The sequence below is a fragment of the Penaeus vannamei genome, chromosome 30 (assembly GCF_042767895.1).
Source record: "Penaeus vannamei isolate JL-2024 chromosome 30, ASM4276789v1, whole genome shotgun sequence".
NCBI classification, from domain to species: Eukaryota; Metazoa; Arthropoda; class Malacostraca; order Decapoda; family Penaeidae; genus Penaeus; species Penaeus vannamei.
Genome location: NC_091578.1, coordinates 9,534,606 through 9,549,605, shown reverse-complemented (window position 1 = coordinate 9,549,605; position 15,000 = coordinate 9,534,606). Strand labels below are relative to the sequence as shown.

Below are 15,000 nucleotides of genomic sequence, written 5' to 3'. Positions count from 1 at the left end.
GAGATCAGGATGTGTGTCTCCGGGGAAACTTTATCGTGAATGCCAGTATCCTTTTTTCCAGGGAATTTACAAGTCATACTTAAGAGCATTCTAGGTAATTATCTGTATGATTTTTCTTTCCAAAGACATAAATACGGATATAACGAAGAATAAAAAACAAAACATTTATTTGCCTAGATGCTGAAGTCATTAGTTGTGCCATATATTCCAAATAAAGCTTTATATTTTCTTTTGTTTTTTATTATATATAAAATCATCTCACAAGAAAACTATAAATAAAAGGAACAAAGACAAGACAGGAAAAGAAATATCAGAAACAAACGAACGCTAGAAGCAAGATATTTTTTTCGAAAAATGGCCAAATGCAAATCAAACATCTAATTAGGTTTCGTCTATAAAAATTTATATAAAGCCAGTTGCGTCCTCAGGCTTTCCGTTCTCAGAAATATTTAACCGAAATAATGAGGTGAAGGTTAGACACACACACACACACACACACACACACACACACACACACACACACACACACACACACACACACACACACACACACACACACACACACACACACACACACACACACACACACACACACACACACACACACACACACACACACACACACACACACACACACACACACACACACATATATATCACACACACACACACACACACACACACACACACACACACACATATATATATATATATATATATATATATATATATATATATATATATACATATAATCACATACATACATATACATCTATCTATCTATATATATTCATATATATAATATATACATATATATATAATTATACATATTCACATATATAAATAAATATACATATCTATACACATGTATACATACATATATACATACATATACATATATTCACACACCCACACACATGCAAGTATGTATGCGAGTATGTACATATATATATATATATATATATATATATATATATATATATATATATATATATATATATATGTATGTATGTATGTATGTATGTATATATATATATATATATATATATATATACATATATATGTATGTATAGATAAATTTATTCATATATACAGTAGACACACGCATACACTCATATGTATGTATATGTCTGTGTGTATATGCATATGTGCACATACACACACACACACACACACACACACACACACACACACACACACACACACACACACACACACACACACATATATATATATATATATATATATATATATATATATATATATATATATATATATATTCACACACACACACACACACACACACACACACACACACACACACACACACACACACACACACACACACACACACACACACATATATATATATATATATATATATATATATATATATATATATATATATATATATTCACACACACACACACACACACACACACTTATATATACATGTGTGTGTATGTGTGTGTATATGTATATCTATTATTTACATGTATATACACGCACATACTTATATATGCACATATAGATATATGTTATTCAACTACACACAGATTTCACCCCCTTAGAAACGAATACAATATTGTATCAGGACACTCCTTGCATAGTTTACAAAATGGAAAAAAAAAGATAAATGTAATATGCCTGTGATAAGAGTCACCGAGGAAAATATACATTTTGGATTTCTTTGGAAATCGAAAATGAAAATAACCATGACCACTCAACCTTGCTTAAAACTAACCAAGGGTCTTTCACGAGGTAATAATACACCAAACACAATGGAAACTATAATCATAAAAAGATAAATCGTCTTTCTTTGGTGTCCTCAGTTAAACTTTAATTCTGGCAAACGATCTGATAAATCGATTATGGTTTGTTGTTCGCTTCAAAATACGGCATAGAATAAAACATAAACATAAAACGTAAACATAAACAAACAAAAAGCAGCCGAAATGCGCACATGCAAGTAAGGATGTGCAATATATCGTGATGTGACTTGGCTGCGTCTGGGGAATTTCCCGGTGCTGACCTTAACAAAACAACAAAGGACGTGGCATCCTGGACAGTCAAAAGGATAATGAATATGATGATAATGTTGCATTTGCAATATTAGTAATGTTAACGATAGTAATGGTAATGGCGATGATAACAATGGTAATGATGATATAATAAAAATAATAAGAAGAATGATAATGGTGATAATTTAAAAATATAACAACAACGATAATATGAATAACAATAACAAAAGTAACAACAACCCAAATAATAATAACAATAATAACAACAATATTGATAATGATAAAAACAATGATGATAAATAATAGAGCTATGATTATGATAATAGTGGCAATAATGGTGAAAATAATGATGATGATAATAATAATAACAATAGTAATAATAACATTAATAGTAATAGAAATAAACTGGGAAATTTAATTCAGCTATGCTTGTGATAATAGCAGTGACAATAATTTAATAAGTATTAAACCATAATTAATGATAATGATACTAATGATCATGATCATAATGAAAACAGCAATAATGATGATAATGATAAATGATAATAATAAATTATGATAACAGATATAATATCGCAATAATAATAATGATAATGCTATTAATGATACAATGATAAATGCTATTATATTGGTAATATCAACGCTAATAATATTAATGATGATAGTGATGATAAGAATGATTATAATGATAATAGTAACAATAGCAGCAATAATTATGACAATAATAATGATGATAATAATAATAATAACAATGATGATAATTGGAATGATACTGATAACAATAAGAATAAAGATAATAATAATGACAATAACAATGATAATCATAATAACAATGATACTAGAATAGATTATAACATTGATGAAAATGATAACAATGATAATAATATTGATAATAATAGTGATACTGCAAATGGTGAATATGTTAATGATATAATGCTAATGATGCTAATGATAATAGCGATAATAACAATTCAATGGTAAAAGACATATATCAAAAAATGAAAAATATTCTTACCAAATCATACTGCCGATTTGTCAAGATCAATTCTTAAACAAATGACGATAATAATACTTCGGTATCACCGCCACCACCCGGAGTTTTGGTTTCTAAGGAAACCCCGAAAAAACACTATTTTGACACCTAATTTTACTGTGAGTAGCACGACTTAACAGTCTTAAGGATCATGGGGTGACGGGTTTATTCCTCTGTTGATTGAGGGCCAAAGGTATAGCATCATGGAAAGTTTTAACCAATTATTTTCATCTTATAATCATATAAGAATATATAGGTGGCATATTACAAAGCAAATCGTAGTAATAAAAAGAATAACAAGGATTATTCTCTTCTACTGAATTAAATTCCAAGGTTAACTCTATACTCTCTCTTTGCCTACTATTTATAAATCAATAATAAACATTAAGATAAATAAAACAAAAACAAAAGAAGGGACCAACCTCCCTCCCAACTCCCCTGTATTTCCCCTTACTACCTTGGGCGAACAAGTGATCAGTCCTTCCCTTCAATTTCTCAAGATTCTTCCTTCCTACCCTTTCGTTTCATCTATTGTTCCTTTCCCAATTCATTCCTTGGCACAATCGGAATTGTCTCCGACTAATTCGATCGTTCTATCCACGCCTCAAAAAGAAAAAAAAAAAAAATAAATAAATAAATAAATAAATAAAATAAATAAACAAAATCTAGACATTTGGCTGGGGGATTCATGGCTGTTCTCCACATGAATTTTCTTTAACCTCTCTCTCTTTATGAACAGGAATTCCAGCACCTGTCTAGATTATCACAGCCCAAAGCATATGGATTCAAATTTATATTAATTCAACAATCCAGCATTACATCCTTCAATTTCCGGGTAAAACAAGATTTCTAACACCTGGCACTGAACACACATGTCTGCCAGATGAGAGCTAGGACTTGTCTGAAAAACGGTGGTGATATCCCTGCTAACACCCTTCCTCCCATTGAATTGTGAATATTTCAACAAACCAGCCATTTACAGATAATTTTCATAAATTGTTCAATTTATTCTAATATATGATTTTGCTATATTGATATGCCCTTAAGAATAAAAATACACTATCGATCTCGACATTAAAAACACTGATAATGATGATAATAATAATGATAATATCGATAATAATGTTGGTAATATAATAATATAATGATAATAGTGTTGATAATATAATGATAAAATGATGATAATAGTAATATAATGATAACAATGATAATAACAGTAACAATAATGGTAGATAATAATAATTATAATAACAATGGTGATATTGGCAATAGAATGTTGATGATAATAGTAATGATAATAGTAACAATAACAATAATAATTATGATAATGATAATGACAGCAACAGTGATGATAATGATAATAATGAAAATAATGATAATGATAACAATAAAAGTAATAACGATAGCAATAATAGTGATCATGATAGCAATAATGATAATGATAATATTAATAATGATAATGATGGTAATGATGATGATGCTAATAATGATAGTAAGGGAAATGAAGATAATAGCAATTATAATGAGAGTAATAAACATGGTGATAATGGTAATAATAAAGATACAGATTTTATTAATACAAATTGTAATGATAGTGGAAATAATAGTAATGAAAATAATAATATTGATAAGGTTATAGATGATGATGACAAAAAAACTGATATAATGGCAGTGATGGGTACAACAGCAATGATAATGATGATGGTAATAATAATGATAATAATAATTACCAATCATTACCAATCATTCTATCACTATCATTATTATAATGTCATTATTATCACTATTATTACCATTAGCATTCTTATTATCATTAGCATTATTAACATTATGATTATCATTATATCATTATCATCATTATTATGACTATCATCAGTAAAAAGTAAGTCTTATAATGAGCAGTGTCCATTGTGGCAAATGTCGAAATGGTATATTAGATATGAACAACAGGACATTGGTTGGCGGGACCAGTCTCTCTGAAATGATCGGTCTTCTGGGGATACTTAGTGTGCTTCCGAAGACCCTGATTTCAGTGGATTTGCAAAAGATACCCCTGAATATGTATTTTTCTCGGATACACAGACAAACACATATACACACATACACACACACACGCACACACACACTGTGTGTGTGTGTGTGTGTGTGTGTGTGTGTGTGTGTGTGTGTGTGTGTATGTATGTGTGTGTGTGTGTGCGTATGTATGAGTGTGTGTATTTATTTATTTATATACTTATGTATTTGTATATGTATATACATACACACACACACATACACACACACACACATACACACACACACACACACACACACACACACACACACACACACACACACACACACACACACACACACACACACATATATATATATATATATATATATATATATATATATATATATACATATATATATATGTGTGTGTGTGTGTGTGTGTGTGTGTGTGTGTGTGTGTGTGTGTGTGTGTGTGTGTGTGTGTGTGTGTGTGTGTGTGTGTGTGTGTGTGTGTGTGCATATGTATGTGTTCGTGTGTGTGCAAACATGTGTATACATTTACTTATTTCAACAGTTTTAGGCTAAAATTCGTAGGTACAAGAACGAGAAAAGAAACTATACCTATTTTACGGAGAAACGTATAAAAATGACATGATAACAATTAATGAGATTTATGATCACAATACTGTTTTAAAGAAAAAGGAAATTACAAAACTCGGTCAAAGTTGACCGAATTTTAAATATTCGCGCCATTATTGAACCAACCATCCGAAAATAATCAAAGTCATACAAATCATGATTAAATCTAGCTATTACCACCAAATACATGACCAAGATAGCACATCTATTCAAATTGTCATAAAGAGCAATAAGATCATTAGGAACATAATAATTCCTGAAAATTCGGAACAGTTGGTAAGAGTGAGTGTTTGGACGAGACAGGTGTGGTTGTTTTGTATTTTGGGAATATTTTCCCACGCTCATGGAGGTTCTCTGAGATGCTTTAAACGCCACAAAGGTAAATTTGACAATTGGAGAACATTTTCTTACAATACAGTTATTTTTTAACGGGTAGTTTTGAGAAGGAAAATGGGGATATGATATGATACTTGGACGTAAACATTGCTACTTAGAATTGCAGTCAGTTGAACAGGTGACTCATAACTTCCTCTTGATTCTTTGTTTTGGAAATTTTGGTAATAAATTGTCACGTCAGGTTGAGTTTGTCGTAAGTTTTTGACTTTCCTGTGTTTTATAACTTAGCTTCCTTTGGTGAAGTGGTTCAGTGGTGGCATGGTGTGTATTAGGATGTAGGCCTATTTATGTACTTATTACACTTATTTGTCTGAATATCTCGTTTGTTGACACTCTCTACCATCCAAATATATTAGGATTAGGCCTTGGGACCCCTCCCCCCCATTAGCGACAATCTTAGCTCCAGTAACAGAGGAGGGCATGAAAGATACCAGTGAAATGGGGTTAGTTATGAATAATACACAGAATCAGTCACTATAGTGTCTAATGCAGGGGAATGTGCCCCATTCAACCCCCTTCTCAGGGAGGTGCCACTTACCAACCCCCACAATGGAAGACGGACATGCAGGATTGCCAGAAGCGGTCTGGCCTACACTCTCTCCTTCCATGCACACATGATGGATTCTTTGTTGTTTAGGATGAGGGGCTTGACCAGTTCTCTCTATATTATTCATAATTTGCCTCATAATTTCCCTGGTGCTCTGCTATTGGGCCAAGATTGTTAGTACTGCGGAGTTCCACAGCATTATTAAAATATATTTGATTAGTAGAGTGAGAGAAATTCCTCCATACCAAAGACATTGCAATCAATTATATGAAGGTATTCCGTAAAATTACCCTTTTTGGGATTATTTTGATGTACACTATTTTTAGATATGATTTATTTTTTTTATTTCTTTGTGAAGGAAGAGGCATTGACTGGATTAACTAGAATGCACAAGATATATGTATATTGCAAAATATGAGAACCATTTTCTGTGTACAAGTTTGACATAATATTCCAAACTTGTGTCACAATCCAGGGTAGAACTCAGAGTATGTTGTCGGGGATCTCAAACATGGACTTACCTTCTAATTCTATACTCAGGCAAGATAATACTAATTTCACAGATATTATCACAGTGCCTTTTTAGATCTCAGTATAAAAAGTAAAGCAAGTTAGGGCTTGTTTTAAGTGTACATAGCAAGAAAGAAAGTTAGTAGATGTATATATCTGTGCTTTACTCAATGGCAGTGTACTACTACTTACTACTACTACTGCTGCTGCTGCTGATGCTAATACTACTATTATCAATACTACTTCTTCATCTTCTTACTACGTCTTCTTACTACTACTACTTACTACAACTTACTACTATTGTTGTTGTTATGATGGTAATTGTTATTATTACTATTATTGTTATTGTTATTATTGTTTTTTTATATCAATATTATTAACATTATTATTGATATTATTATTAACATTATTATTGATATTGTTATTGTTGTTGTTATTATTATTGATATTATAATAATAATAATAATAATAATTATTATTATTATTGTTATTATTATAATGATTATCATTATTGTTGTTGTTGTTGTTGTTGTTGTTGTTGTTGTTGTTGTTGTTATTATTAACATTATCATTATTATTGTTATTATTATTATTATTATTATTATTATCATTTATGATGATAATGATAATAATAATATAAAGGATAATGATAATAATATTAATGATAATAGTGATGATGATGAAAATGATAAAAAGGATAATAACAATAATGATGGTGATAATAGTGATAATATTGATAATGATAATATTGACACTATTGTAAAAGTAATAGTAATAATATAACAATATTAATAATAATATTAATGATAATAGTAATGATAATGATAGTGATTGTAATAATTATAATGGTAATAGTTTGTGTTGTTATAAGTTATTATTATTATTTTTATTATTATTATTTTTATTATTATTATTATTATTTTTTTTATTATCATTATATTATTATCGTTGTAGTTGTTATTATTGTTATTATTTCATTATTAATATTATTATTTTATTATTATTATTATTTTATTATTATTATTGTTATTATTATTATTATTATTATTATTAGTAGTAGTAGTAGTAGTAGCAGTACTAGTAGTACTAGTATTTTATTATTATCATTATTGTTATTGTTATTATTATTATTATTATTATTATTATTATTGTTGTTGTAATTATTTTATTATTGTTATCATTATTATTATTTTATTACTATTATTATTATTGTTGTTGTTTTTATTGTTATTGTTATTGTTATATTACTATTGTTGTTTTGTTGTTGTTTTTTTGTTATTATTATTATTATTATTATTATTATTATTATTATTATTGTTACTGTTATTGTTGTTATTATTTTTTGTTGTTATTATATTTATTGTTGTTATTATTATTATTGTTGTTGTTGTTGTTAATATTATTATTATCATTATTATTATTATTATCATTATATTTTATTATTATTACTAATTAATTGATTGTTGTTATCATCATTCATGTTATTATTATTGTTGTAGTTATTATGAATGTTATTGTAATATGAATGATTATGATTGATATTATTGTTGGTATTATTAATGTTATTGCTATCACCATCACCACCACCGTCATTGTCATCATCTTTATCATTATCATTTTAATCTTAGTTATGGTCATTATCATCATTATTATTATTGTTGCTAATAAGGATAATGATGAGGATGATGATTATCCTCCTTTTCTTCCTCTTGCTTCTGCTCCTGCATTTCATAATTTTCATTTTCCTTTGTCTCTTCCTTCTCCCTCTACCTCCTCTTCCTCCTCTTCCCCCTCTTCCTCCTCTTCCTCCTCTTCCTCCTCCTCCTCCTCCTCCACCACCTCCTCCTACTTCTTCCTCCTCCTCCTACTTCTTCCTCCTCCTCCTACTTCTTCCTCCACCTCCTACTTCTTCCTCCACCTCCTCCTACTTCTTCTTCCACCTCCTCCTACTTCTTCCTCCACCTCCTCCTACTTCTTCCTCCACCTCCTCCTACTTCTTCCTCCTCCTAGTCCTACTTCTTCCTCCACCTCCTACTTCTTCCTCCACCTCCTCCTACTTCTTCCTCCACCTCCTACTTCTTCCTCCACCTCCACCTCCAGCTCTTTCTCCCTCTGTTCTCCACAAAATCAACCTAACAGTATTACATTCATTCTCTTGTGATTATAGAATCAAATCTTTCTTCCCTTTCCAGATGGGTGCGGTGTTCTACCTGGCAGCAGCTCTGGCTTTCTGCTGTTTAATCTCAGCAGCCGAGGACTTGTATCCTGTAGGCTGCTTTACTGGGGATGAAAAGAGTCGTGATAATATGTTTCGGGCTCCTGCTGAAATAAGTGGCACCAGCGTGGATGCATGTGTTGAAGAATGTCAAAAGAAATTTATGCGATATGCAGCATTGTTTGAGGCAAAAAGCTGTTATTGTGGTGATGGAATACACGGTACTACAATAAACCAGTGTACTTCTCCTTGTTCAGCAAATGCAACTCAAATATGTGGTGGGCCAGGAGCCATGAGCATTTATGAGGCTGGCAAGGGTATTTTAAGTGCTCCCAAATCTCTTACACAAGTTGACAGTGAATCCACTAGCTTACATATAAACTGGGAGCCACCAAAAGGAGGCCTGTCGGATATTCTACACTACCGTGTTAGTGCAGCTCCAGTGTATACATATAGTGAAAATGACCCTCCCAGATCACTGCAGTGGGAATTTTCTCCTCTTATCAAAACTGCTTGGCTGCGTGAAGTCCAACCTGGCACCAAGTATCTAGTTGAAGTGAGAGCTGTGTCTGAATCAGGCCTTGGCTATCCCAAGTCTCTGGAAATGTGGACTAAAGTGGGAAAGCCAGAAACTCCCCCAATGCCTCAGATAATAAGCCAGACCTCCTCAACAAGAACTGTTGAGCTGCAGTCAGTACCACCAACAAATGGTCCAATATCTGCCTACCAAGTAGTGGTAGTGGATGAAACTGTTCATGTACAACTTCAGCCTCATTTGCTAACAGATTACTACTCGGCTATGAATAACAGCATACCATTCTATATTACAGCTGAATTTTCTTCTGATAATTTTATGAGAACCTTCAAAGTTGGAGACAGAAAGATGTATGGGAAGTATTACAATGCACCACTAAAACCAGATATTGATTACCACATTTTACTTGGAGTCTTGAGCACCATAAATGAAACAAAGGCTGCTTATTCTATGTCTAATCACGAGCAGCATGAAAGCACGGTCTTTGATTATGAAAGTGATACCATGGAAACCAAGATGATAACTCAAACAAATGAGCAGTTAGCCAGGAGCCAAAAGACTGTGTTAGGGTTGTCAATTGCAATTGGTTTGTGTGGGTTCCTCCTTGTGGCTTCCATTATCTTGTATGTAGTTTTGAGGGTTGTGGTGAAGAAAAATCGGATGCGGTCGGCAGAGAACCAGGAGTTGGCTGTCCATGAACAGGAGCCCAATGAAGACTGTGAGAATGGTTATTCAGTGGGTGCGCACTACGTGGACGAGGAAGCTCCAACACTTGACCATTATCGCCAGCTGAAGGAACGAGTTTGGATTATTCCCCATCAAGGGCTTAACATCGTTGGGGATATTGGGACTGGCAAGTTTGGGGATGTAAGAAAGGTGAGTAAAGAACTTGTAAATACTTGTATTTTATGCTTAGTATTTAGCTAGACTTATCAGTGTCAGTATTTTCTCAGCTCAGTTCTTATGTGTTTGATATTACAGAATATGATAGTGTAATGTACACTTTTTTTTTTACTAAGGTTAAGATATACTTGTAAGTTGATGTTAAGTGATAAAAGACTAACGTAGTGAAGATTTCTTAACTGACAGGATTGTGATGATTATTTGAAATACAGCAGTGCTACAAAGCATTCAACCAATCTTACCAATATACTATTTCAGGTACATCTTAGCCTCACCTTTAGAAAGCAAATATAATTTATAGTTTCACTTGTATGACAGGCATTATTTTGTCCTTTATTTCGAAAGGACTACATGATAAGCTGTTTCGTGAATATCTGTACATATGCAGAAAAGCTCATTCTTTGCATTTTACAGGGTATTGTGGTTAACAAGGGAAACCAGGCAAATGTGTTAGTTCACAGAATAGCGGATGACAACTTGGACAAGAACTCAAAGACCCAGATGCTCCGGGAGTTTGATGCCCATGTGCGCATCAGCAAGAACCCACATATCATCTCCCTTGTTGGTCTCATGGAGGAGTTTAATGTTATTTCTGTGGCCTTTGAATATGAAACTTCAACGCTCAAATCACACCTTGTTGGAAGTCGAGCTGTTCAGCACTACCCAGTGTATGCTGAGAAAAATCGCAGGTTTTCCACACTTCCAGAGGGACAGGTAAATATATTTTCCTGTTCTATGCATTTTGGTTTTGATATTTTTTAAATTTGCTAAGTTGTTATTGGCTCATGGTTATTGAATTTTATTTATGGGAGTGTATGTTATTGTCAATATATTAATCGTGATATCTTTACTAGATTTATCATCATTATTACTATTACTGTTATCTATATTTCATATTTTACAGGCTCTTGAAATCCTCCTTGGTGTTGCACGAGGCATGAATCATCTTGCCTCACTAAAGGTTACCCATGGTCAGCTCTGTGCTAGGAATGTTGTGTTGATAGATAGCATACGCCCAAAGGTCACTGGGTTTGGACTCCTCCACTATCACAATGACTTGTATGTACCTGAGTATAAACGTTGGCACGCTGAGGAAACACTCCGGTCCAAGGTGTCTGTTCCTAAAAGTGATGTTTGGTCTTTCGGTTGCTTGATGTGGGAAGTGGCCACACTGGGGGGAACGCCCTATGCCGATGTAAAGACTGATGAGGTTCCTGGCAGGGTTATGCGAGGCCTGCGACTGCCACAGCCTCAGTATGTTGGTGATGAGCTCTATCAATTGATGCTGAATTGCTGGCAGATGGACCGTGATGAGCGACCTACTTTCCAAGAGCTGGAGGGTAACCTACAAAGCCTACTCAATGATGATGTTACACCACATCTTCTCTTCTCATTGTATCCATCATTCCAGTATGAGCATTATGCCCCCCATCTTGAATTTATTGATTAGGACCATGACATACTTCCTTCAATGGTATAACTGTCATCCATTCATAAATGAGCAAATCTCTGTGAGCAAACATCTGTCTTGCCAGAACTCACATCCTTGAACATGTGGCTGATTTCTAGGGATTAGATAAATTAATGTTGTTCAGAATTCTTGTGGCCAATTAATTGATACGTGTGCCAATTAAGCAGTATTGTTATGCACATGTTTTTCAAAGCACAAATTTTGAAAATTAATGTTTGTTTTTTAGAAATAACTAACGAAATTGATAAACTATGATCTCCAGTCCATTCCACTAGATATAAACCAGATTCTTGTTTATATTGCTCAAGATTCTCTTGATATTTAGCAGCACAATAAATGCTTTTAGCATTTTCCTAGGAATGTTTAGGCTTTTTTTTTCTTTCTTTTTTATAGATTGAAAACTTTTTGCTTGGTGATAATTAAGAATGCAAAATGAGGAGCAGATTGCAAATTAATTACAGTGCACTCTCTGGTTTCTTTTTATTGAAGGAGTAATTTTATTTTTAGTTTGAAGGTTAATGTAAAAAATGTCCAGTTAATGTGATAAAGAGTTGTCAGAAGTGTCTGCTGAAGAGTGTGCCAAAAGTTTTTAAAATCCTGTTAGATACTTAAAAGTTCCTAGGTTAAAGAGAAATGACTTGGTACTTATTTTTCAGGTTACAGCCTATAGGAACGTAGTAACTTCTAGATAATGAGAAGACTCGCTATGAATGATAGGCTTATGGGACTAAAGCATAATAGCAGATATTGTATATATTTTTTTTTATATTTGTTACTTAATTAGTTTCATAAAATTACAATAAAATGTAATCAGTTATCTTTGCAAAATATTGTATGATATCCATTATAGCAAATGACTATCATATGGAACCAAATTACAAAGTTCAGCATCTTAAGCAAACTTAAAAACATGCTAGGGTTTTTGAGAATAAAAAGCGATTGTGCAATTGTTACTTAAGTGGTCATTGTTGATTCATGGATCATAGAGAGTGCACTGTGTTGAATATTTCGTGATGTAACTAGTGTTTGTGATACATTCCTTATGTCACCAGTTGGCAGCAGTTTTTGTACTTAGCCCTCCATAGATGATAATTAAAGTATGAAATCAGTTTTATCCTCTTTGGTAGCCAGGCTTTTCACTTTTTTCATGATTCCATGGCACAGTTAAAAACAAGCTGGAGTAAATGTAAAAGGGTGTATAGAAGTATTTGAAATATCAAAAAAGGAAAAAAAGTTTTAAAAATGTTTGTGAATGCATGATCGTTGCATTCATTTATAAATCAGTATCATTAGAGTAATTTATATCATGGTTTACACACTTGCAATATAAGCTAAGGTGAAATTTCAGAATCACTCTTAACATGAACATTGCAAATGTGTAAGCTTTAGAGCAGCAAACAGTGTAGGGCTGGGAATTAGCAGGCATATTTACAGGAATGTACATATACATCCTGAAAAGTAAGAACTATTTAATTTGCCCTATGAAAATCATCCAATCAGTATATTAATCTTTGACACATCCAACTGTAAATGCAGTTGTAAATAATGCATTGTTCTCTGTACAGCCAGGCCTGGTTTTTCTATCAAAGAGTTTTCTTTAGTTATAAGATTTGGATGCTATAAGCAGTTTGTAGATCAGAATGTTGAAGTTGTGAGGGATTATCACATGGTGCTTGAAATCCTTGGTATTGGTCATTTGATATCTGTGGCTGAGGTTTATGGCTGGCAAATGTTCCTGTCGCTGTTTTTTGGACTAAATTGCCACAAACAACAGAGATGGCAAGCTATGGACAGACGTGTGTACTTGCTATGCTAGTGATTATTGTTTGTGCAAAAGAAGAGAAAGATTAAAGAGAAGATGAAGAAAACTTACAGAGCAGAAAACAAATTGCATAACTGCAGCCTTTCTGACAATGCTTGTGGTTGCTCATATGCACTTTAACAAACAAACCACAATATTGTTCTTTGTAGCAGCCTAGTGTCTAAATATGTTAGCAAAAATTAAAAGAAAAAAAAATATTGATAAGGTGATGTTCTAGTGGTGATCATCAGTATGTAAATTCAGAGTTAATATTTCTGTATTTCTGTTTGTGGATAATGTTTCCAGATATTTTGTACAGTAATATTTATCAACACTGAACATTCAGCTTATCTATGAACCTCAGGAAAAGGACATCAAGGATATTAAGAATGCTTGATATCCAGTGTCTAGGATTTCAAGTCCCCCGTGATATGGTACCTGTTCATATTTTATGTTTCTTTTTTCTGTTGGCTTTATATGTAAAGACAGTATCAGGAGCCACTTACATTTTTTTCTGTTGACTTTTTATATAGAAAAGACAGTATGGGCAGCTACTGGCATTTCTTATGAATGAGGTACAGTGTTGTTAATGTCCTTGTTAAATATTTTAAACACTTTGTTCATTTTAGTGTTACCTTTTGTCATTATTTTTGTTATGTTTTTGTCATCATTTTGATTGTTTTTATGTTTTTATTCTTATTTGAAGTACATTTATGACATTATCTTGATTCTTTTCGCTCTCTCTGATTTGTGTTGTAGGCCTCTGTAGACCATTTATATTACACCAATATGCTTGTGCTGATCTGGTCACAAGGCCCAAGGCAAGAGCCACTTGTGGGTACATAGTAAAGTTCAGACTAAAGATTCTTATGAATAGGTTCTGTATTCATAGTTCTTGGCAGTAAACTTTGGTTGTGCAAGGTAAAAATGTAGG

At 32.5% G+C, this 15,000-nt stretch overlaps 2 protein-coding genes across 2 annotated transcripts in view; both read left to right on the top strand.

The window, feature by feature from the left end:
• CDase (neutral ceramidase) overlaps positions 1 to 229 on the top strand; it is a gene marked incomplete at its 5' end in the record, with an annotated part of 13,555 nt that extends 13,326 nt beyond the window's left edge. Inside the window, 1 exon segment of the mRNA XM_070142963.1 lies at positions 1 to 229. This exon segment is cut by the window's left edge and continues 193 nt beyond it.
• A 5,725-nt stretch (positions 230 to 5,954) lies between these two features.
• Wsck (tyrosine-protein kinase Wsck) lies at positions 5,955 to 13,374 on the top strand. The gene is made up of 4 exons (XM_027371464.2): positions 5,955 to 6,067; positions 9,334 to 10,767; positions 11,209 to 11,508; positions 11,699 to 13,374. The coding sequence occupies exons 2-4, from the start codon at positions 9,334 to 9,336 to the stop codon at positions 12,242 to 12,244; spliced, it is 2,280 nt and encodes a 759-aa protein (XP_027227265.1). The 5' UTR covers positions 5,955 to 6,067; the 3' UTR covers positions 12,245 to 13,374.
• Positions 13,375 to 15,000: the final 1,626 nt, after the last annotated feature.

Bases quoted from the DNA above. Each gene is read 5' to 3' on its own strand.
- Wsck (XM_027371464.2), top strand. From the start codon at position 9,334: ATGGGTGCGGTGTTCTACCTGGCAGCAGCTCTGGCTTTCTGCTGTTTA. The intron at 10,768-11,208 runs GTGAGTAAAGAA...TGCATTTTACAG, and splicing joins AGTTTGGGGATGTAAGAAAG to GGTATTGTGGTTAACAAGGG. The intron at 11,509-11,698 runs GTAAATATATTT...CATATTTTACAG, and splicing joins CCACACTTCCAGAGGGACAG to GCTCTTGAAATCCTCCTTGG.